This window comes from Mobula hypostoma, chromosome 17 (genome assembly GCF_963921235.1).
Source record: "Mobula hypostoma chromosome 17, sMobHyp1.1, whole genome shotgun sequence".
Taxonomy (NCBI): Eukaryota; Metazoa; Chordata; class Chondrichthyes; order Myliobatiformes; family Myliobatidae; genus Mobula; species Mobula hypostoma.
The window spans coordinates 35,553,361-35,578,676 of NC_086113.1; the positions used below are offsets into that span (position 1 = coordinate 35,553,361).

Consider the following 25,316-nt stretch of genomic DNA (forward strand, 5'->3'; position numbering starts at 1 on the left):
GCTGGTGAACGCAGCAGGCCAGGCAGCATCTCTAGGAAGAGGTACAGTCGACGTTTCAGGCCGAGACCCTTCGTCAGGACTAACTGAAGGAAGAGTGATCTCTTCCTCACTCTTCCTTCAGTTAGTCCTGACGAAGGGTCTCGGCCTGAAATGCCTTGGTCAGGGAAGGCATAGGCCTTTAAAAGCAACCTTCACCTAGCTGAAGCCAGGAAGTACCACTTCACCAGTTCCTCAGCAGCAAACTGTGCTTGAAACGGTAGGTAGTCAACCAGCCCCCAGTTTTCATCCTGAGGCCAATAACATTTATTCTTCCTTCAAAGACCAATTGCTCACCAGAGTTCAGAAGTGGTTCAAGATCAGTAAAACTTCCAAAGGCAAATGACATTAATTGCATCCTTAAACAGCTGTTGAAAAAGCAATAGTCCAAACCTATTTATATGGCAAAAGGATTCAGATGCCTGTTTTATTGAATTATGCTGCCTAGCTGTCACTCTTCACAAATGTCTTTTTTCCTCTTTTGTTTACTTTTTAATTCATATCATAGCAGAAACATGTCAAGACCCCACACACAACAGCATAAAGTGGAAAGGGAGAAGGACAGGGAATTAGAAGCTATCTTCTGCACTGCAGGCAGGGGAAAGAAAATACATTTGAACAGAAGATGCTTCCTGCCATTCATGCGGCTTTAAAGCATTTGGAGGAAAGTCCAAAGTATATTCCCATTGCTACTTGAATGCATTAGTGAGCACATTTACACATCATTTCACCAAAGGAGTAGACAGAAGGAAAGGTTATAAAGTGGAGGGAATTAATAAAGAGTAAATAAAGTGGAAGGTATATGGAGGAAGGGACAATACAAATAAGAGTAGGTAGGCAAAGGCCAAATGAAGTGCTATAGGAAAGAGAACAACCATAGTCCCAGTAAAGGTACATCTTTGATCAGTGAGATATTTAATTGGACCTGTTTGAAAGTGAGCCATTTGCAGCATCAACCACAGGTTGCAGAGAGATGCACTATTAATAAAAGCACCTGACATGTTATGGAAATAGTAAACTGCAGAAAAAAAATCACAGTACACGTGTGTTTCTGCGAGACCTGCCTTCATTATAATCCATAAAAATTCAGACGAAAGTGGAGAAAATGTACCAAGGTATTTTGTTCACAGCATGCTCAGAAATGAAAGCTCTTCACGTCAGCCTGCCATCCCCAAAGCAGGTGAAGCACAACGAGCAGAAGAGTGACCCAGCTGCAACCATGCAATTGTATGCAGCTCCTGTACTCACTCATTAAACGGTGTGTGAGTGGCTTCAAATACATCATCAGACTGGCTTGCTTCATTGGGCTGGCTGGTCATGTTGTGCTGAACTACATCGCTGCTGCACGCAGTGGCAATGACGTTAGAAACAAGAGTAAGAGAGATGAAATCAGACATTAACATGATACCAAGGGTTGGGTTTTGCATTTGGGTTGTCAGAATTTAGCAAGTATTTCCTACAGAATACAACTAAATTCCTTCTGAATTGTAACCACAGAACTTTAAGGTGTTAAAGATTTTGAAACATAACGGACATGACTTTCCATTCAGTCCCCTGTGTGGAGCAAGGAGAAATGGTTGCAGATGTAATCCAAGTATTTTCAATACTGAGCATGGTCATAATCTAGCCACTTTTAAAATGATATCTGAGTGAAATGAGAGGCTTCATTTTGACAGCCACATGATCTCATTAGCCATTATCATATCAGCCTAAATCGAAAAACTTCACATTGCTAAAAGATGGTTGTGGCTATCCAAAACATTTTGCAGTTTAATCTACTGTTTCCGTAATGGTGATCTTCATCACCATTATGGTGAGTGGAAATCAGAAAAATTACCCCAAGTCAGTGATTCCCAACCTTTTTTATGCCATGAACCCCTGCCATTAACCAAAGGATCTGTATTCCCCAGATTGGGAACCCCTGCCTAGACATAACTTCTATGTTTTCCTTTCCAGAAGTCAAATCAAAGAGATGACATTGTTCAAGACTTCATTCACAGCTTCAACAATTTCTTCCATGAATGATCATTTTCCAATTGCCCAAAACAAACTATTTGCAAACAAACTACCAGATTAATGCAAGCAAATCCATTAGTCTATTTCAGCACCTTGCACATCATATCACATTTCATAATTGGTAAAATTCCCAGGCTTTTTGAATGGATGATATTTTAAATTGTGCTTTTTCTTGTGAAGCAGATTCCTCAGCACCATTCAACAGAAGAGAATAATTAAACTGGATAGAATTCATGCAAATTCGGCAACAGAATAGGTCTGTGATCTTCTACAGTATCATTTAAAAGCTGAATGCTTTTCTCAAAACTCACTAAAAATAAACCCGTTTACCCTAAGTTACCTGTAATACAGTAAATAATAACAAGGTGAAACCCATTGCTCAATAATATAAATGAGAATTAATGTTGCAGGAAAGCATACTGCAAAGACCACTTCACGATTAAACCCAGAGTCACAAGGGCACACCTCAACGAAGTTTCAACACTTTAGTTTTTGAAGAAAACTTACTTTTCATTGAGTTCTTCAAGTCTCTGACCATTGGATGACATGAAGTGTGGACTTAAATGTCCAGGCAATGGACTGCTTGGACTGGCAGGGGCAGACAATGAACTTTTGATATTCTGGATAGAATGCCTCCGACTTCTCCGTCGTTCTAAGCCACGCCGTTCATTCGAACCAAGGCTTGACCTTCGCCTATCTTTCCGACCATTCATACTAACATCATCATCTCCATCTTCATGTTTCAGGCTCAACTGCAATACATCCATTCAGAAAAATGGTTATGTTAGATTGCAAATACTGTATTTGCATTCATTTTATGTGCTTGTAAAAATTTCATTATTTTTGTGTTTTTTTTTTAACTGATAATTACTTGCCACCCCAAATTCCAGAAGCGATTGGTAGTAGCACCTGAAAGTTGCCTTCCCAGCCTTTGAACAAGGTTTGGCCAAACTACTCCCACTTTGCTACATCACCCTAACTTACTAGGGCACTTCAGAGAGCAACAAGGTTTAATGTTGGTATGGGACTGGTTGTGAATGAGTTGATTCCCCTCCAAACCTGCCATTGTGCCATCCTGTCAGCCGTGACAGTAGGTTGGGGCTGAGAGGAAAAATAGATCAGCCATGTTGAAATGGATCAGCTTTTGACACGAAAATGTCTTTTTCTGTTGATCAGTGTGAAAAAAAAAGTCAAATTAAATCCACTGTGATTCAATATTGTAAAACAATCAAACATGAAAACTTCTGGGGGTGGGGAGTGAATACTTTTTATAGGCACTGTATATCTTTTTTTTTGGGTGACTGATGTTACAATTGCCAAACAAATACAGTTTGCATTTTACTGCCACTGGGATCCTAGTAATGGGGAGAGATGGGATAGGCTGGGCTTATTTACCCTGGAATAAAGCAGGCTGAGCCATAGGTAAGTGGGATTGTTCAAATCTTTTTGAACTTTTTGGAACTACATCTGATTCTGGAACATCGTTTTACTATTAAACACAAAAGCACATCAATTAAACAATAACTGTCATGTTTAAAAAGGGAAAATAATTCAAATGCATAACAACTGATTGGCAGAGGTAAAGAAAACAAAAATGAATGAAAACCCTTTTCACCACAACCCAATTTTTCTTTCTTTAAAAAGAATGTCAACTAAACTACTGTGCATTTCTAGAATCTGTATTTTTTTAAAATTATTTTTTCCCCACTTTCAATTGAAATTATATTCTCTTCATTTCCTATTCTGGTTTACTTTGTGACAAGAAGATACGTTTGCTTCATAACTCCTCCATAAGGTTAGCTGCAAACATCACCTGTCACCTTCCTTGTAGATAGAAAGATTAAAGTCTTTAGGATAACTTGCACTTCAATGGCTGCTTTATTAGGTAAACTGGATCACTAATGCCAATATCTAATCAGCCAATCATCTGGCAGCAGCTCAATGCATAAAAGCACGATGACATGGTCAAGAGGTTCAGTCATTGTTCAGACCAAACGTCCAAACTAGGAAGAAATGATGGCGGCGCGACACAGCGCGCAGCGGCCCCTCCGGAATGAATATCTGCTATCTGTCAAGTAGGATCTGTCACGATTTGATGGAGGCAGATGTGAGAGCACGGAGGAACATCTGGTGAAACTTCTGAAACTTCGCTGCCACTGCTACTATGTGATCCGGAATCTCCAGAAGGGAAGGCCCCGAGTCCTCGGCTTTGCCTGTTGCCTGGCGGCCGGGGCCAGGGACGAACCGCTCGGCAGAGATGGTGCTCAGTGTCGGAGGCTCGAAGTTTTCGGACGGACTCAGAGTCAGCTGTGGTCGGGTGCTTTCAGGGTGCTGCATCAGCAAGTTTGTGGCGCTGGAGGTTCATGGCAGGGAGAGTTTCTCTTCCTTCTACCGGCTGCGTGAGATGTTGGGGCTATCGGGACTTTGAGACTTTTTTTTCCACCGTGCTCATGGTCTGCTCTTCATCAAATTACAGTATTGCTTTGCACTGTTGTAACTATATGTTATAATTATGTGTTTTTTGTCAGTTTTAGTCTTGGTCTGTCTTGTGTTTCTGTGATATCACACTGGAAGAACATTGTATCATTTCTTAATGCATGCATTAAAAAATGACAATAAACGAGGACTCAGTGTCCTCATAATCTAATCTAAAAAAAAATGCGATCTAAGTGACTTTGACTGAGGAATGATATTTCGTACCAGATGTAGTGGTTTGAGCAACTCAAACTGCAGATCTTTTGGGATTTTCACACACAACAGTCTCTACAGGTTAGAGAATGATGCAAAAAAAACCAAGAAAAACATTCACTAAATAGCAGTCTGTGGGCAAAAACACCTCATTAATGAGAGTGCTCAGAGGAGAATGGCCAGACTTGTTCAAGCTGACTAGAAGGTGACAGTATCTCAAATAACCATGTGTAACAACAGTGGTGTGCAGAAGAGCATCTCAAAATGCGCAGCATGGTGAACCGTGAAATGGATGAGCTACAGCAGCTGAAGACCACACAGGGTTCCACTCCTGTACCGAATAAAGTGGCCACTGGGTGTATATCTATCAGCCACATGCCAAATGCACTTTCATAGTTGCAAAAATCTTGCTGTAACTTCATGTTACATTACATTAGAGCACCAAGTGACAAAGATGAAGGTTCTGAGCTATCAGTTTCCAGGGAAGTGAGGAAACCACCCAATATCCTTGTACTTGATTGCTGTTGAGTGGCACCTCCAGGCTATAACTATTTCTGGCTTCTTGCCTTCAACTATGGTTCTTTACTTTTTATTTTGACATTCTTAAGCTCATACTTCAGGAAAGATTCCTCGGGTGAGTGGTTGCCAACCTGGGTTATTCCAGTGCATAACAGTTTTTCTTCCCCCACATCTTTGGCACTGTTTATTTTCATGCCTCTGATCTGCCTGCATTTAGGCCTTGTGGAAAACACAATATCCCTATCCAGTGTTGCATTTCCCAGTTGGGATAATGAAATTTACCAACATATCAGCATTGAACAGGAAGGTCTGTCTGTCTGTATCTTGTTTTATGGCGGTTGGCATCCAGAACAGGAAGGTCTGTAAATTGTTCCATTTAAATAAGAATGATTAATCAACTAAATTGCTTAACGGAGACTGCAGCTCAATCATTCTACAATTCACCAATTTTGTTCTGAAGCAAGTGCTTTGTTTTAGCATCTGCAGGTTTCTGCTGGTTTAGCCACGAGTAACAGGCTGGCATGGGCCATACCTCAGGCTTCCTTTCATAATGACACACAGGCGCAAAGCTTTTCCTCTTGATCAGCTTTTTTTAAATTTAAAAACAATGTCAACGTGTTCACATTAATGTGGGAGTGTGAAATATTACCTCATAAATATTGAATTGTTCCACTAAGTCCAAGTCAGTTCCTTTTTTGTTCAAGTGTCTCTGTGAAATAGCTTCCATCCCTTGTTCTTCCAGACAGTCCACTACATCATAGAAGGAATCTTGATCAGGCAATCCTGCCAATGTCTGGGAATTCCAACAAAGCACATGAACACAATCATTCCATTAGGAGGGAGAGAATCTGTTATTTAAAAGAAACACTAAAAAATGCATCTGCAAAATTGCTTGTAAAAAGAACTAAACTGCCAACATCTTTCTTTGCCAGAAGTCACTGATTCAACCAAATTTAGACAATGAAAGGTTGTCACTTCTGTGGGCATTGCAATGAAAAAGACTGAACAGTTTACTTTAAATTTCATGCATATTTTAAACACATTAGTTGAGAAATTCAAATCCAAATTTCAATGTACATACACTGCAGTTAACTACTATTTCTTGTCAGATATTTGACAAGACACCATTCCCCACATTCTCAACGTGTTTGTGTGCACACTTAAAATAAAGAAAATTCAATTCAAGGAATGAAGTAGATTTAAAATTATATATGCATGCATATATACACATCTGCAAAAATTGTGAGATTCCACTTTTCTTAGTATTGACAGGGCCACCCACAGTTTAAACAGCCTGGATGGGGTGGAATTTGTGTGGTGTATCATAGACAGTTCCCTCAAGCAATTCAGAAAAGAGCAATACCAGATCTCTTCTTAGGGAGCAAGGCAGGCCAAGTAACCGAAGTGGAAGTTAGAGAGCATCTTGGGTCCAATTACTGCAATTCTACTAGTTTTAAAGTAGTTAGAACAGTCCACAGATTGAAGTCTTGAAGTGGTGCACAGTCATTAGGCAGGATCTAGCTGGGGTCAACAAGGTGACTATTTCAAGGCAAAGGAACTGTTGGCAGTTGGAAGGCTTTTAAAAGGGTCATATCATGAATCCTGGGGCAGCATGTTCCTGCTAGGGTGAAAGATAGACATAACAAGTTCAGTGAACCCTGGCGGGCGAGAAATATCGAGGCTCTGGTAAGGGAAAAGGAAACTTAGACAGCTGGGTACAAGTGACTCCCTTGACAAATATATAAAGTTTAAGATCAGAAGGGTGAAAGAAAGAGGTTCTTCAGTTATATTAAGAATAAACTGGGTCCCCTCAAAGACCATCAGGGTTGGCTATGGTATGTATGGAGCCACAGGAGATGGCGAAAATTTTTAATACCCATTTTTCCACTGTGTTTCCTCCAGCAAATGTAAGTAGTGAGTCTTGGATCATATGAATATTACAAGGAAGTAAGTATTTGTAGCCTTGAAGCCCATTAAGACAGGCAAATCCTCAAGCTTGACCAAGTGAACTCCTGGGACTTATGGGAGGCCAAGGAAGAAATCGGGGAGACCCTTCCAGAAATAGATATTTGCTTTGTTGTTAGCCACTGGTGAAGTTCCAAAAGACTAGAACGTGACTAATGTTCCATTGTTCAAGAAGGGTAGCAAGGACACTGCAGGGAACTATTGGCCAGTGAGCTGGATTTCAGTTGCGGGGATGTTACAGGAATGAATTCTGAGGAACAAGATCTATCATCACCTGGATAGTCAAGGACTGAGCAGGAATAGACATTGTGTGGGATGTCACACGACAGTGGCTATACTTTATTAGGAGTATGAAGAGATTTGGCATGTCAACAAATGCACTCAAAAACTTCTATAGTTGTACTGTACCATGGAGAGCATTCTGACAGGCTGTATCACTGTCCGGTATGGAGGGGCTACTGCACAGGACCAAAAGAAGCTGCAGAAGGTTGTAAATCTAGTCAGCACTATCTTGGGTTCTAGCCTACAATGTACCCAAAACATCTTTAGGGAGCATCCATTATTAAAGACCTCCAGCACCCAGGGCATGCCCTTTACTCATTGCTACCATCAGGTAGGAGGTACAGAAGCCTGAAGGCACACACTCAGCGATTCATGAACAGTTTTGTTCCCCTCTGCCATCCGATTCCTAAATGAACATTGAATCTTTGGACACTACCTCACTTTAAAAAAAAAATACAGTATTTCTGTTTTTGCACGTTTTTAAAATCTGTTCAAAATACATAATTGATTTACTTGTTTATTTTTTATATTATTTATTATTTTTTTTCTCTTCCCTGCTAGATTATATATTGCATTGAATTGCTGCTGCTAAGTTAATAAATTTCACGTCACGTGCCGTTGATAATAAACCTGATTCTGATTCTGACATCTGACAAATCTTTTGGAGTTTTTCCAAAGATGTGATGAGGGCTAGGAGTTAGAAGCAGGGACTTCATTTTGCAGTCACTGATGTGATCACACTTAGGGTATTTTGTACAGTTTTGATCAACCTGATACAAGAAAGAAATTGTCCAGCTGGAGAGGGTGCAGTAGAGATTTACAAGGCTGTGGCCTAGACTAGAGGGCCTGAGTTAAGTGGAGACATTGGCCTTACTGGGTCTTTATTCCCTTGAGCATAGGGGTGATCTCTATATAAATTTATAAAATCATGTGGGGTATAGATAAGTTGGTCACTATTTTTCTCAGGGTTAGTGTGCCCGATACTAGAGGCCGCAGACACAAAAGGGGAGAGATTTAAAGGAGATCTGATAGGTAACTTTTTTTGCACAAAGGGCGGTAAATATTTGGAACGAGCTACCTGAAAAAGTGGTTGAGGCAGATACAGTTGCAACACGAAAGAGGCATTTGGATAGGTATGTTGAGGGGAGGGGCTTAAAAGGTAATGGCCGAATGTGGGCAATTGGGACTAGAGGTTGGCATGGACCAGTTAGGTTAAAGACCTGTTTCTGTGCTGTATTGCTCTATGACTCATTAAACATGCTTATTCATCAAAATGGCAAACCAACAGCACTTCACCTGTTCTGCTTTTATACATCACAGTACTAGTATGACTCGATATATCTACCCACCAAACTCCTCCACATGTGAGCCATCAGCACCACTTCCTCCACCCCCATCCACTCAGCTTCCCCTTGATACCACTAATTGTTTCAAGAATAAAGTATGAATGGCAAATGATCCAGACAGGATGCCTTGATAAAGGAGAATAATTCACTGTTGACATTTAGATCACTCAGACATATGGTGTACTTCAGTATGAATAAAACATAGACTGCACTTTTAATTATATATAATAAAGACTTGCAAACAGAAAAGGTTTAAGCTTGCCAGTTTAGTATTATAACAGAATACCTTAATGAGCTAGACATGGGGTAGAGCAGACAGGCTCCACACCAATCATACTTTTGGTGGCAGGGAGCTCTGCAGCACAGAATAGGTTGATAGGTCAGTGTTAACTAGACAAGTAATGAGACCCAATGCAATCTTGCAATAATGATATGCTTACAGCCAGATGCTCAAGTGCTGTGGACACAGGTGTGAAGACTAGAAGGATCCAAGAATGTTTCTTGCAAATATTGTGTTGATTAAAGACCTTCAATGCTTTCAGCAGGATTTATGGTTATTTGTAAAGGCCATTCAAGATTCAAGATTGTTTAATGTCATTTCCAGTACATAAGTGTAGAGCAAAATAATTGTTACTCTGGATCTGATGTGATATAATAATATGAAGGACACAATAATAAAAAGCACAATAAATAAAAATACTTGAGATATCTTGCATACAAATTATATGTATTATATGTGATTGTATGTCCATAAAGTGATGCTAGTCACAGGAGTATCTGTACAAAAGGTGACTCTGACAGGAAACAATAAAGTAATGGTGATGGAGGCAGGGGAGGGGAGGGGTGGGTTAGTGGGTTGAGGTATTGATCAGCATTACCAATTGGGCAAGTAACTGCTATATGTTTTTGATGGTGTGTAGGCTGGTGCTGGTGATGCATTGGGCAGTTTTGACTACCCGTTGTACAGCCTTCTTCTCTGCTGCAGTGCTGTATAGTTCAGATGTTCTCTACTGTGCATCTGTAGAAGGACACGGGCATAGCACAGAAGTGTTGGTGATCTTTCCTGATTATGTAGGACACGTTCTGTGGCCATGAGAGCTTGTGCAAGATGGGCACTTGAGGAGTTTGAAACTGCTCACACTTTCCATTGCAATGATGTCCTGTAAAGAAGGGTGTGAGTTCTCCTGAAAGAACTGAACAACTGGTTACATTTCAGCAACAACTGCCAGAATCTGGGTTCAATCCTGAAATTGTGTGCAGTCTCTACAGTGTCTGCATCGTTTCCCTGAGACGACAATTGGATAGAGGGAAATCAGGATGGTAGGAAAGAGATTGGGCCATAGGAAAACAATATGGGAATAGGACTGATGGGATTTCTCTGAGGCTCACTTTCTATTATGTGATGAGAAAAATATAAAAGTATGAAATGCAAATGGAAGTATAAAGTTAAAAATAATACTGCGGAGTTTAATAAAAGCAAACTACTTGATCCAATGGGCACTGATTCAACCCAAACAAATTTATTTTGTTACCATTCTAAGATGTCATTATCCATTTGGTGAAGTATTGCATAATATTAGTACTCACTAAAGCACAATGATAAAGATATTAGAACCAAGGGGCTGTCAGTTATTTTTACTTGGCTATCAGACGGCTTGTGATATTTTGTTCATAATTCATTCTGGCTTCTCTGAAACTTTTAACCCAGTTGCCCACTAGCAGATGATTATTCTTGTGCCTCTGTTGGAAGTTCTTTGGCCACCAACTCATACACTGTTGCTACCTCCTGCTCACCACATACCCCTCCTTCCATCCCAAAGCTTTGTGAAGAGTTGTTCAAGTTACCATCTCGCCACTGGATGGCGCACCTATCAATGATCAATCGCCTTGTTGAATTTTGTGTTCCATTTTCAGGGTACAATTTTTCAGGATCAGTTTTAATATTACTGGCATATGTTGTGAAATTTGTTGTTTGTGGCAGGAGTATATTGCAATACAAAATAATACAGAAAACTAAATTACAATAAGAACTATAAATACACATATACATACTGTATGCATAATTAAATTAAATAAGCAGAGAAAGAGAGCAAATTAAGAAAGAAAGAAGAAAATTGTGAGGTAGTGTACATGGATACATCACCCATTCAGAAAGTTGATAGTGGAGGGGAAGACGCTTCTCCTAAAACATTGAGTATGCATCTTCAGGCTCCTATACCTATTCCTTGATTGTAGCTATGAGAAGAGGGCATTTACTGGGTGATGGGAGTCCTTCATGACAGATGCTACCTTTTTGAGGCATCGTCATCTGAAGATATCTTCAATACAGGGGAGACTAGTGCCCATGATGCAGCTGGTTTGGTTGCAACATTCTGCAGCTTTTTCTAATCCTGTGAGATGGCACTTCCATACCAGTTGGTGATGCAACCAGCTAGAATGCTCTCCACCGTACGGTTGTAGAAATTTGCTAAAGTCTTTGGTCACATAGCTAGTCTCCTCAAACACTTAATGAAATATAGCTGCTGTTATGCCTTCTTTGTAGTTGCATTAATATGTTGGGTCCAGAATGTTTTCAGAGATGTTGACATCCAGGAAATTGAAACTGCTTACCCTTTCCACTGCAGATCTCTTGAACAGGACTGGTGTGTGTTCCCTCGACCTACCCTTCCTGAAGTCAACAATCAATTCCTTCGTCTTACTGATATTGAGTGCAAGGTTGTTATTATGAGACACCAGTCAAACAGCTGATCTCTCTCATTCCGATACGCCTCTTCTTCACCATCTGACATTCTGCAAACAATAGTATCATTGGCAAAGTTGTAGATGACATATGAGTGGTGCTTAGCCACACAGTCATGGATGCAGAGAGAGTAGAGCAGTAGGCTAAGCACACACCCTTGAGATGCACCAGTGTTGATGGCCAGCGAGAAGTTATTTTTGCAATGACCATGGCCTTCTGATGGGAAGTCAAGGATCCAATTTCAGAGGGAGGTAGAAGCCTAGGTTTGGAGCCTGATGATTAGTACTGAGTGTATGACAGTGCCGAACACTTAGCTGTAATCAATACACACCTGCTACTGTCCATGGGATCCAAGGCCGAGTAGGGAGCTGGTAAGATTGCACCTGCTGTAGACCTACTGTAGCAATAGGCAAATTGCAGTGGGTCCAGGTCATTGCTTCGGCAGGAGTTGATTGTGACAATAACCAACCTCTCAAAGCACTTCATCACAGTAGATGTGAGTGCAACTGGGTGATAGTCAATGAGGCAGTTCACCCTGCTTTTCATGGGCACTGGTATTATTGTCACCCTTTTGAAACAGGTGGGAACCTTAGACTGTAGCAGTGAGAGATTGAAGGCACTCCTGCCCATTGCTTTGCACAGGTTTTCTGTGTCCTACCAGGTACGTTATTAGGTCCCGATGTCTTGCAAGGGTTCTCCCTCATGAAAGATGTTCTGACATTAGGCCTCGAGACGGAAATCACAGGGTCACTAGATACTGCATGGATTCATGCAGGTGTTGTTTTATTCTCCTTTTCAAAGCATGCATAAAAGGCATTGAGCTCAGTTGTGAGTGAACCATCACAGCCATTCATTTTGTCTTGTAGTGTGTTGGCTCCTCTAGTCCCACAAGTGATATGTTGGTGGTAATTGTTCAGAAACTTCAAGCTGGCCTGGTTGAAATCTCCTGCAATAATAGGGAAGGCATCATGGTGTGCTATTTTATGACTGCTAATCATGGTGCTCAGCTCCTTCAGTCCTGCATGACTTTGACCAGAGATGGAAAGTACACTGCAACCAGGATTACGGTGAAAAACTCCCTTGGCAGATAGAATCAGTGACATGACCACAAGATATTCCAGGTCGGGTGAGCAGGACTAGGACAGAACTACCACGTCGATGTACCAGGCTGAATTAATAATGAAGCATACTCCACTTTCTTTACCTTTAAAAGACACAACTGACCTATCTTTGCAGTGAATGATGAAGCCATTGGGCTGCAGCACTGCATCTGAAATGGCACAGGTGAGCCATGCTTCCGTGAGGCAAAGTACACAGCAGTTTTTAACAATAACCCTTCATTAAAATGGTAGCAGGAAATTGAAAGAGTAAATGGCTGTCACAAATCATGATGTTAAACTCATTATTGCAAATAGAGAAATGTGTACGGCAATTGCATTAATATGTTAAACCGCAACTCTTAAATTACATTAATCCTTATAAAATTGCAGTTATGGATCTCAGAGGCAAATTGCTGATTCAATAGCATCAGAACTAACCAATATCTATTGTGATGACAAACACAATGAATAATGGCAGACCCAATATCTGTCTAATTCACAACAGGCCAAAGGCTGTTTTGTTAGATATGCCCTACATGCTGACAATTAAATGGCCATCTAAATGAAACTAATACTGAGAAAGCATCCATTTAGAAACTACTCAACCGAGCACCAAGTTGTAACAGTTGGCAGAAACTTCACACAGTCTGACAGGCACAAGTTTAACTGGATGTCATACTGACCTTATTTATTAAAGTCATTGTGTAAACAAGAAGTTCCGTGTCAATACCATCCTTCTCATCCAGTACTTCCATGACATTTGACCATGGCCTCGCACCTAAGAAAAAGTTAGAACACTAATTAATGTCTGACCTCAGAATTTCACACAAGACAATTAAACAGCTAACAGCAGGAAGCAGTTTTAAGAAAACATCTGTATCTTCCATAACTGCAAAATCCAAGTTGAAACATTTGCCATCATATTCAGCTTGAAGTGCCAAGTGGCTTCCTCCTGAGATGCCAGAGCTGTTCGTTTCATTTTGTTTTATATCTGGAAACCACCGTGAGTATTGGATACTGCAAAGGCTTTGAGATCAGACAATATCCCAGGTGCAATACTGAAGACCTGCTCCTGAGAACATGCCACATATCTAGTCAAGCAATTCCTGTACAATTACAACACTGGCATTTTTCTGATGATGTGGAAAACTGCCCAGGAATACCTTGCACACATAGAGCAGTACAAATCCAGTTGGGCTAATTACTACACAACAAGTTCAGCCACAATCATCCGTAAAGTGATGGAAGGTGTTATCAGTAGTACAATAGTGTGAAACTTAGCAATAACTCATCCAACACTACTTAGTTTTGGGTTTCACCAAAGACTTGATCTAAAATTGAGACAAGAGCTGAATTCCTGATTCAACAGAGAGCAAAATCCCTCAATATATCAGCAGTATTTCACCATCTGCAGTAGCAAGGAGCTTTGATAAAAATGAAGTCAATGGCATTAAGGAGAATGCCAATAATTTCAGTCATATGTCATGAATATTAGTCATGTTACCGGACATCAAGGCGGGAGGAGAAGATGGCAGCGCGATGCAGCTCTCCGGTGAAAGGATATCGATTCTGTTAAATAGGGGCGTGGACAATTCTGATTTGATGGAGACCGACGTGAAAGCACAGAGGAACGTCTGGAGAAATTTCTGAAAGGCCTGGTTCGCTGCCGCTGTTACTGCGTGATCGAGAATCTCCAGAGGGAAGGCCCCAAAATCCCCAGCTATAGCCTGCTGCTAGCGACCGAGGCTGAGGTCGAAACATTTGGCAGAGATGGCGCTTGGTACTCGGTGTCAGAGGGCTGATCGGAGCTCCAAGTTTTCAGACGACTCAGAGTCAGACTGTGGTCGGGCATGGCAGGAAGAATTTTCTTCCTTCTCCCGTCTGCGTGAGATGTGGGACTTTTGAGAAACTTTGAACTTTTTTACTGTGCCATGGACTGTTCTTCATCAAGTTATGGTATTGTTGCACTGTTGTAACTATATGTTATAATTATATGGTTTTGTTAGTTTTTCAGTCTTGGTCTGTCCTGTGTTTTGTGATATCACACCGGAGGAATATTGTATCATTTCTTAATGCATGCATTACTAAATGACAATAAAAGAGGACTATGTGTCCTCATAATCTAATCTAATCTAATTTAATCTTACTCCCAGGTAGGGTTTCTCACTCCGAAGGACAAAAGTAGCAGTCAAATACGGGACACTTGTGCTTACCCCGAGAAAGACTAGCATGACCATGAAGCCTTGCGCGGGCACCTGTGTGGGCATGCGTGCCATGCACATGCGTGTACATGCCGATTTTTTTCCTACAAATCAGTTTTGCCTTAATCTTCCCGATTCTGCTTTTACTATATGTTAGTGTTATTTTAGGTTTTGTGTGTTATTTGGTATGATTTTGGTAGGTTACTTTTTGCCTGAAAACGCTCAAAAATTTTTCCCATATAAATTAATGGTAATTGCTTCTTTGCTTTACGCCATTTCGGTTTATGAACGGTTTCATAGGAACGCTCTACATTAGTGGGGGAAGTACGGGACAAGGGCGGTCCCATATGGGACAAACCAATTTAGCCCAATATACGGGATGTCCCGGCTAATACGGGACAGTTGGCAATCCTACCCCCAGGACACTACTGCACGTCAATATTGAAGATGCAACCATTTTCATCAACCACTTTCTTTCCTTCCCAAGATTGGAAATGAGAATGCATACTGCTGATTGCATAAAGTCCAATCCCATTCCCAATACCTTACTCAATGATGGAAGCCATGCTTGCATGCAGCAAGATCTGGAAAGCATTCGTGGACGAGCAGTCTAGTCTCAGTCATCGGCAAAGTGATGGGAGATGTTCTCCAAAATGGCTCCTACTCACCAATGGACAATGTTCATCCATGGACTGATAAATGGTAGGTAATATTTGTGCCATATTATTTCCAGAGAATGACCCTGTCAAACTTGATGTTTATATTGACATAACCTTGACTTTTAGAACCATCACCATTACAAACTTCCCCCATTACCCTTTGGAGGTACCATTGACTTAAAACTCAAAAGGAATAGCTATATGCACAATCTAAGCAAGTTTAGGGCTCGGGATCCTGTGGCAAGTGACACCCCTCCTGACGTCCCACTACTTATAAAACACAAGCTAGTAGCATGAAGGAACACGCTCAGCTTGATGAATCAGCGTAGCTCCAACTATTCTCAAGGGTCTTCCAGAACAACGTATTTCATTTGACTGCTTCTGCATCACTGCATGAACAATCCACTTTTCCATCTGGGGATCATACTGCCTGCTGTGTGAATATTCTACAAAGTTCTCTGCAATTACTTGCTTTCTCTAATTGCCTCAAGATGGACAATAATGCTGGCTTTACCAACAATGCTCAGAAATAAAAAAAAACACAATTAAAAAAGCATCAATTGAAAAGATGCTCAAAAAAATCCTATACAATTACCGGTATTTAGATCATCATATTCATTGGTTTGGTTGTTTCGTATATATTTTGGGAAAAAAAATCAATGCTGGAAATGCCAGAAGGCAAAAGTTAATTATTACAGACAAAAGCCATATCCTTGGATTGAGCTCCATACAATATTCTGCAGAATTAAGAGCTAGGTCATCAGTGACCTCTTACCAATTTGCAACAACCACAAATCGTTATTAAAGCTTGAGGAGAAATAGTGAAAACATTTAGAAAGCCGAATTTACATCTCAGTATCAAAGACATCAAAAGTTTCCAATCTAGAATTCTCATTCTACATTCCTTTGAAATGAATAGCAATTGAAGTTAATTACAGAAGGTGTTGGGAATATTTCCAAATTTCTTGTGTCTCCACATTAAAAAAGATATTCAAGCACTCAATTACAGATCACAAGTAGGGGATGTATTGAACAGGAATGTGGAACAGATTCTTCAGGTCCAAAGCAGGAGTTATAGAATGAGCTGAAACCATACATTGTATCTGTTTTCTTCTTGAAATTAGTCTGCAATAAACATATATATTAAACTGTGAGCAAAAGATTGCCTGATACAAAGCTAAGGATTGGATATAGATGAGGAGTGCTGTTTTGTGGTGAAGTATTCAGAAGTTAGTTCTGCAGTGCAACCTCCCTATGGTATTCAAGAAGGATCCTGTATCAGCTTTGGAATATGCAGTAGCCACTGTTGTTTTCCCATTGCAATGATAATACTCCATTATACAGCCAAGAAACAGACCATAAAAGACATCTTTAGTTTCTTCACACAGAAGAGATGAATCTGTTATTTAAAGATGCCCTTTAAAGCACTTTACAGAGCCATTAAAACAAAATAGATCACAAGCCAAAGGTGCTGAAATGATGATTTTACCACAAACTTTGTCAAACTGAAGGTTTGAGGAAACTTTTAAAATGAAGAGAGCAAATTAGAGTGATTTTGGAAGATCACTGTATTTATAAGATGTTTAGTGTAAATGGAGTTTCACAGACAAAAGCTTGAAACTGCCACTGTGTATGGTAGTTTATGATACACAGAGGGCTGAACGAGGATTTTCTGAGGATACAACGTGTTTATACATACCACTGGAGAGCTATTTAAAATGTGGCAGAAGGAGTAATTACTCTGACAGTTGTGAACTACCACTGGGAAGGATTCAAGTAGCTGAAATAATGCTGGGTGAGCAAGAGGTTCTGAGCAGGCCGCACTGCTGGTGGTGTCAAGGATACCTGCCGCTGTGGCCATTCCATTTTCCTTCTTCGACCTTCTGGGAGAATATCCAGCAGCCTGTAATCCAGACCGCCAACCTTAAGAAAGGCTTCTTCCCCACCAGTTACAGAGTACTGAACCAAATCACCTCTTTTACGTCTCTTCTTGCAGCTGCTGCCACTACTTTGGATTGTTTTTACCTTTCTCAGTTATTCCATTATTACCATTTTAAAAATAACCATGCATACAGTTTACTCTGTGAGCTTCAAGATTGCTCAATGTCATTTCCAGTACAAAAGTGTGAAGGAAACAAAACAACTATTAGTCTGGAACCAATGCAGCACACAAAAAAAACATAGTAAGATAAAGAACACAACAATAAGAGGAAAGTACAGAATAAATATGAATTAAAAATTATTGAATGCAAAATACTACAAAAAGTAGTGGATACAGCCCATATCATCACGGGCAGAACCCTCCCCACCATTGAACACATCAATACAGAGCACTATTGCAGGAAAGCAACATCCATCATCAAAGACCCCACCACACAGACAATGCTTTCCTTTCACTGCTGCCATCAGGAGGAAGGTAAAGGAGCCTCAGGACTCACACCACCAGGTTCAGGAACAGTTATTACCCCTCAAACATCAGGCTCTTGAACCAGTGGGGATAACTTACTCAACTTCATTTGCCACATCACTGAACTGTTCCCACAACCTATGGACTTCCTTTCAAGGACTCTTCATTCCTGTTCTCAGTGCTTATTGCTTATTTACTTATGCTTTTTTTAAAACTTACTGTACACAGTTTGTTGTCTTTTGCACACAGGTTGGTGCGGTATTTCATTAATTCTATTGTGTTTCTTCTATTTACTGAGTATGCCTGCAGCAAAATGAATCTTAGGGTTATATTTTCTAACATGTATTTACTTTGATAATAAATTTACCTTGAAACTTTGAAGTCTATGTATATAAACTATCCTATGAATGTACATAAGATAGCTTAAATACATGGACTGATTTTATGTCCATAAAATTATGTTAGGCACAGAAGTGTCCGTACGCAAGGTAACTGTCAGGAAATGATAAAGTAGAGGAGTTTGGGGGGTGGGGGGGTTACATGATGGAAGTGTTCATGAGCCTTGCTGCTTGGTGAAAGTAACTGTTTTTGAGTTCTGCTGTGGATACTTCAAGGCCTCCTCCTTTTGGGAGTGGGTCAAAGAGTCCATAAGCACTATGGGTGGGATCCTTCATGATGTTCTGGCCCATTACCAGCACTTTTCTGTATTATGTCCTTGATGTAGGAGTGTTAGCTGGTGCCAGTGGTGCATTGAGCAGCTCTGAATGTCCAAGAGCCTTCCTGCCTGCCTCAGTGCAGTTTCCGCAGTGCACATAAACAAGGATTTTCTTTGCATACTGCTGTGTGCAACAATAAACTTCAGGCATCTAAGAGCCATCCAAAATATCCAATTCTTTAGATAAACTTGAGATCTGAAAGCGTAGAAAACGCATTCCTACATAATGCCTTTAATTAATTTTCAACCTGACCCAAAACAATTTAATGCAATCAAATGCATTGAGTTGTACTCATTAATGAATGCATGAAGCAGAGCATCCAGTTTGGAAACAACAGCTACACATGGCAAAATGATACTGAATGGAAAACCTGTAATAAGACCATAAGATATAGGAGCAGAATTAGGCCATTTGGCCCATCGAGTCTGCTCTGCCATTTCATCATGGCTGATCCAATTTGCCTCTCAGCCCCAATCTCCTTACTTCTCCCCATATCCCTTCATGCCATGACCAATGAAGAATGTATCAACCTCTGCCTTAAATATACGTAAAGACTTGGCCTCCACAGCTGCCTGTGGCAGCAAGCTCCACAGATTCACCACTCTCTGGCTACAGAAATTCCTCCTTATCTCCGTGCTGAGGCAGTGTCCTCTGATCTTAAGACATTCCCACTACAGAAAACATTCATATCTACTCTATCAAGGCCTTTTACCATTCAATTGGTTTCAATGAGGCCACCACTCATTCTTCTGAATTCTGGTGAATACAGGCCTTCAAATGCCAAGCCATTCAATCCTTGAATAATTTTCATCATCCTCCTTTGAACCTTCTCCAATTTCAGCACATCCTTTCTACAAGGGGTCAAAAACTGCTCATAATACTCCAAATGAGGCCTCACCAGTGCTTTATGAAGTGTCAGTATACATTCTTACTCTTATAATCTAAACCTCTTGAAATGAATGCTAACATAGCATTTGGTTTACTCACCACAGACCCAATCTGCACATTAACCTTAAGGGCAACCTACGCAATGACTTCCAAGTCCCTTTGCACCTCAGTTTTTTGTATTATCTCTCCTTTTAGAAAAGTCTAGCCTTTCATTTCTTCTACTAAAGTGCATGACCAATAATTTCCAGACACTGTATTCCATCTGCCACTTCTTTGCCCATTCTCCTAATATGTCTAAGCCCTTATGTAGCCTCTCTACTTCCTCAAATCTATCTGCCCCTCCACCTATCTTGATATAATTTGCAAAGTTCACAATAAAGCCATCAATTCCATCATCCAAATCACTCACATATAATGCAAAAAGAATCGGTCTCAACACAGACCACTGTGGAACACCACTACTTGCCAACAGCCAACCGGAAAGGGCTCCTTTTATTCCCACTCTTTGCCTCCTGCCACTCAGCCACTACTTTATCCATGCTAGAATCTTTCCTGTAATACCATAGGCTTGTAGATTGTTAAGCAGCCTCATGTGTGGCATCTTGTCAAAGGCCTTCTAAAAATCCAAATGCATATCAACTTTGTCTATCCTGTTTGTTATTTCTTCAAAGAATACCAACAGATTTGTCAGGCAAGATTTTTCCCTGAAGAAACTATGCTGAACACAGCATAATTTATCACGTGCCTCCAAGTACCCTGAGACCTCATCCTTAATATTCGACTCCAACTTCTTCCCAACCACCAAGATCAGACTAACTGGCCAAGAGCTTCTTTTCTTCTGCCTCTCTCCCTTCTTGAAGAATGGAGTGGCATTTGTAATGTTCCAGTCTTCTAGAACCAATCCAGAATCTCTTTTAAACTTTATGTATGTGAAGAAACTTCTTACTTTATACTTTATTGTCGCCAAACAATTGATACTAGAACGTACAATCATCACAGTGATATTTGATTCTGTGCTTCCCACTCCCTAGATTACAAATCGATAGTAAATATTAAAAACTTAAATTATAAATCATAAATAGAAAATAGAAAAATGGAAAGAAAGGTAGTGCAAAAAAACCGAGAGGCAGGTCCGGATATTTGGAAGGTACGGCCCTCATCTTTACATTCTTAATTACTTTTTTTAGTTGGTTTTTAAAAGTTTCCCAATCCTCTAACTTCCCACTAATTTTTCATCTATTATATGCCTTCTCGTACGCTTTTATGTTGGCTTTGACCTCTCTCGTTAGTCACAGTTGTGTCATCTTGCCTTTAGAATATTTCTTCCTCTTGGAGATGCACATATCCTGTGCCTTCCAATTTGCTTCCACAAATTGCAGCCATTGCTGCTTTGCTGTCATCCTTGCCAGCGTTCTTTTCCAATCAACTCTGGCCAACTCCTCTCTCATGCCTCTGTAATTCACTTTACTTTACTGCAATACTGAAACATCTGACTTTTGCTTGTCCTTCCCAAATCTTCATGTGATCACTTTCCCCTCAAAGTTCTTTTTCATTAAGCTCTCTAATCATTTTTGGTTTATTACACAACGCCCAGTCCAGAATAGCTGATCCTCTAGTGTGCTCAACTATGAGCTGCTCTAAAAATCCATCTCATATGCATTCCGGAAATCCTCCCTCTTGGAATCCAGAACCAACTTGATTTCCCCCATCTCATTTTTTACCAACAGAGAAAAACGCTGCCCCCCTCTGCCTTCCTGCCTATCCTTTCAATACAATGTGTATCCTTGGACATTAAGCTATCGGCTATAATCTTTTTTCATCCATGATTCAGTGATGCCTACAACAAACGTGCCAATCTGCAATTGTGCTGGAAGTTCATCGACCTTATTCCGTATACTGTGCATTCAAATATAGCACCTTCATTCCAGTATTCACCCTTTCTGATTTTGCACCCCTTTAATATTGTAACTCATCCTGTTGACTGCAATTTTGCCCTATCAACAGCCTCTCCTCACTACACATAGCCTCTGTTTGTAAACCAGCTACCTCATCTTCAGCACTCTTCAGCCTTTCCTACAATACTTCTTGCATTGAAATATATACAGCTCAGGACACTAGTTTCGCCATTCTCAACCTTTTGACTTCTAACTTTGTCTGAGGTCTTACCATCAACTGCCTCCAAAACCACTCCACTAACTGTTCTGGATGGTTCCCATCCATTTGAACTCCAGTTTAAACACCACCGTGCAATATTAACAAACCTTCCTGCGAGGATATTAGTTCCCCTTTGTTCAGGTGCAAACTGGCCCATCCCTGCAGGTCTCACCTTCCCTGGTATTGTTAATAGTAATGGTACTGTCAAAATAAGCAATATTTTTAAGGATTACAGGTACAAATCTCATACTCTTTTTCAAAGTAACACTATTTTTATACCCACTTGGCAGAGGAAATAGATTCTTCTTTGAAGGCTTCATTTCAACAGTAAGGACTCCCTCAATAGAGTCTGAACCTTTAAGCAGAAGGCTTTGGGATCCTAGAAGGATCAGGTTCAGAGGCTTGCTTGCTACCAATTGATCTGCTGCTGTTAACAATGGCAAAGAGCTGCAGGGCTTAAATAAGACTCTGTTTTAACAAAAAAAAATTAGGCAGATGGTCCCTTTAGCAGAGGAAAATATTCCATTATGCTCCACAGGAGAATTAACAAACAAAATTGCCATGCCCACATTAGAATGGGAAAAAAAAACAGACTAGTGATATTTTTTGATTGTTCAGAGACAGGTTCGGGGGGGGGGGGCGTGGTGGGGGTTGGATTTCTAGATGAGAGACAATTGGACATAAAGCCCTGACTATTGAAGGAATTAAAACTGGTCAGAATTGGATGCTTTCAAATAACTTGGGAATATGTAATGCATAAAATTTCAACATATATGGTGTGCAAAGGATAAAATATATGTGAAAACTAAAGGTGAGAATTTTACAGCTGAAGCTCAAGATCATCCAGAACAAAGTAGCCCACTTAGCTGGTAACCATTCACCAACTTAAAGAAATCATTCTCTTCAACACTGGTACACAGTCCCCATCCATTTACAGAAGGAGTTTTAGTAACTTGTTAAAAAAGACGACACTATTTGGAAGGGATAGTCTGATCTGTAAATTAGTTTGTCAGCCTTTGCTGCCATCTTTGTTTACACCCAGTAGCCACTTCATTAGGTACAGTGGTAGAACCCGGTGTGGTCTTCTACGGCTGTAACCTGTCCACTTCAAGGATCAACGTGCTGTGCATTGAGATGCTCTTCTGCACATTATTGTTGTAACACATGGTTATTTGCGTTTTTGCTGCCTTTCTGTCAGCTTGATCTAGTCTGTCCATTCTCCTCTGACCTCTCATTTTGCCCACAGAGCTGCAGCTCACTGGTTGCTCTCTGTTTTTAAAACTGACTGTTACGTATGGAGATCAGCAGTTACAGAGATATTCAAACCACTCTGCCTCGCACCAGTCTTCTTTCCACAATCAGTCACTTCGATCACCATTCGTCCTCATTCAACTGTTTGGTCTGAACAACAAGTGAACCTCTTGACTATGCCTGCATGGTTGCATGCATTGACTTGCTGCCATATGATTGGTTGATAAGATATTTGCATTTAAAGGTGTACAGGTGTGCCTAAAAATGGTCATTCAATGTATATGCTGCTGCTATCCTGCATGTAATGCAGCTGTTTGAAATAAGAATCCATCGACTTCTTGACAAAGGCAGCTACATATGGCTGTACCATAGTGTTGCGAGAGTGAAGATAGCTGTTTCATTATTCCAACCATCCAGGTTAGGATGCAGGTACAGTATATAGTCCTTGAAAGTGGTGATACAGGTAGACGGGATAGTGAAGAAAGTGTTTGACATGCTTTGCCTTCAGTGATCAGAATGTTGTGCACACAAATCGTTTTATAGCTGTACAAGACAATGTACACATTTGAAGTGCTGCACATAGTTCTGGTCACCTTGCTAGAGAGCGGATATCATTGAACTGGACAGGGTGCCAGAACAATTTGCGGGTATTACTGGGACTGGAGAGTGTGGGTTATAGGGAGAGACTGGATGGGCTAGGACTTACTTCCCTGATGTTAAGAGGATGACAGGTGATCTTATCAAGACATAGAATCATAAGGGGCATTCAAAACTACAGGGAGAAGATTGAAAGTGAGAGGGGAAAGTTTAAAAAGGGACTTGAGAGACCACATTTTATACACAGAAGGCAGTGAGTATATGGATTGCCAGTGGTAGATTCAGGTGTATAAGATAATGAGAGGCATTAATTATGTGGAGAGTCAGAGGCTTTTTTCCCCAGGGTTGAAATGGATAACACGAGAGGGCACAGTTTATAGGTGCTTGTAAGAACATACAGAGGGGATGTCAGGGGTGTGTGCGTGGAATGGGCTGCCGGTGACTGTGGTGGAGGCAGAAACAATAGGGTCTTTTAAGAGACTCCTGGATAGGTACATGGAACTTAGAAAAATAGAGGGCTATGGGTAACCTTAGGTAATTCCTAAAGTAAGTACATGTTAGGCACAGCATTTTGGGCCAAAGGGCCTGTATCGTGCTGTAGGTTTTCTATGTTTCTAGGTACAGTAATGATATTTAAAAAGCATTTGGACAATTATAAAGATCAGAAAGGTAGAGATAGATACGGGGTAAGCATGGGGAAGTGAGACGAGCTCAGTAGGGCACCTTGGTCACCAGAAATGAATTGGGCTGAATGGCCTGTATCCTTATTGTTTAGCTCCATGACTAACATTTATACTGCTGATATGATTGCTTAATTCATAAGATATAGGAGCAGAGTTAGGCCATTTGGCCCATCAAGTCTGCTCTGCCATTTCATCATGGCTGATCCAATTTTGATAGTAATAAATTCTGTTATTTGTAGAATTTCTAAAGGGAGTTTGTGAACCATTTCCTATAGTGCAATGCTTAAATGGATGGAGCTTGCTGAGTAAAAAAGACTTTTCCATTTTGGCTCTTGCACAGGTTCCAAAGGCAATCTACTGAACATATATGACAAAGAATGGAACACTCCTCTGAATACTTCCTATGGCTTTGGGGCATGGAGGGAAGCTTTGAGCACAACAAGACTCACCTCTTTTCTGGTCAACTGTGAGGACTGCCTGGATGAATAGTGGTGCATTCGACTCTGTGTACTCCACAAAAACCAGCAGCAACTTCAGGGCTGTCTTCACCACCAGGCGGAACTGCTCAACAAACCAACAACACGTTACGTTAATGCAACTTGACGGGAAAAATATTAACAGTGTATACAAGAAACATCTTGGGAAATCAGCCTCATTAAGGATAGGCTGGTTTCCCAAAAGAAATTGGCAGCATCAAATAAGTGATATTATACAGGAAGTCCAAACTCTACATGAAGTCAGGGTCTCTACTTCATTAGGAGTTTGAGGAGATTTGGGTATGTCCTGAAATACTTTTGCAAATTTCTACAGATATTCAGCGAAGAGCATTCTGACTGGCTGCATCACCTGGCATGGACACTCTAATATACAAGATTGTAGAGGATTGTAGACTCAACTTGCTCCATCGTGGACATAACCCTCCCTGCTATTGAGAACATCTTCGAGAGGAGTTGCCTCAAGCAGCAACATCTATCGTTAAGGACCCACACCATCCAGGACATACCCTCTTCTCATTACTGCCATTGGGGAGGAGGTAAAGGAGCTTGAAGACCTATACTCAACATCTTA

The 25,316-nt window shown here is 40.6% G+C and overlaps 1 protein-coding gene across 5 annotated transcripts in view; it reads right to left on the reverse strand.

Annotated features, from left to right (window-relative positions):
- The window catches only part of fhod3b (formin homology 2 domain containing 3b), a 591,169-nt gene that overhangs the window by 172,676 nt on the left and 393,177 nt on the right, over window positions 1-25,316 (reverse strand). For 3 of the 5 annotated variants that reach the window (XM_063069714.1, XM_063069715.1, XM_063069713.1), the window contains exons 7-10: window positions 24,698-24,809; window positions 13,376-13,470; window positions 5,909-6,052; window positions 2,560-2,804 (exon numbers count right to left, since the gene is read on the reverse strand). In XM_063069714.1, coding sequence (XP_062925784.1) covers window positions 2,560-2,804; window positions 5,909-6,052; window positions 13,376-13,470; window positions 24,698-24,809 — 596 coding nt within the window. Of the gene's footprint in view, window positions 1-1,284; window positions 1,378-2,559; window positions 2,805-5,908; window positions 6,053-13,375; window positions 13,471-24,697; window positions 24,810-25,316 lie in introns of all 5 variants that reach the window. The other 2 variants (XM_063069712.1, XM_063069711.1) reach the window with 1 other exon arrangement.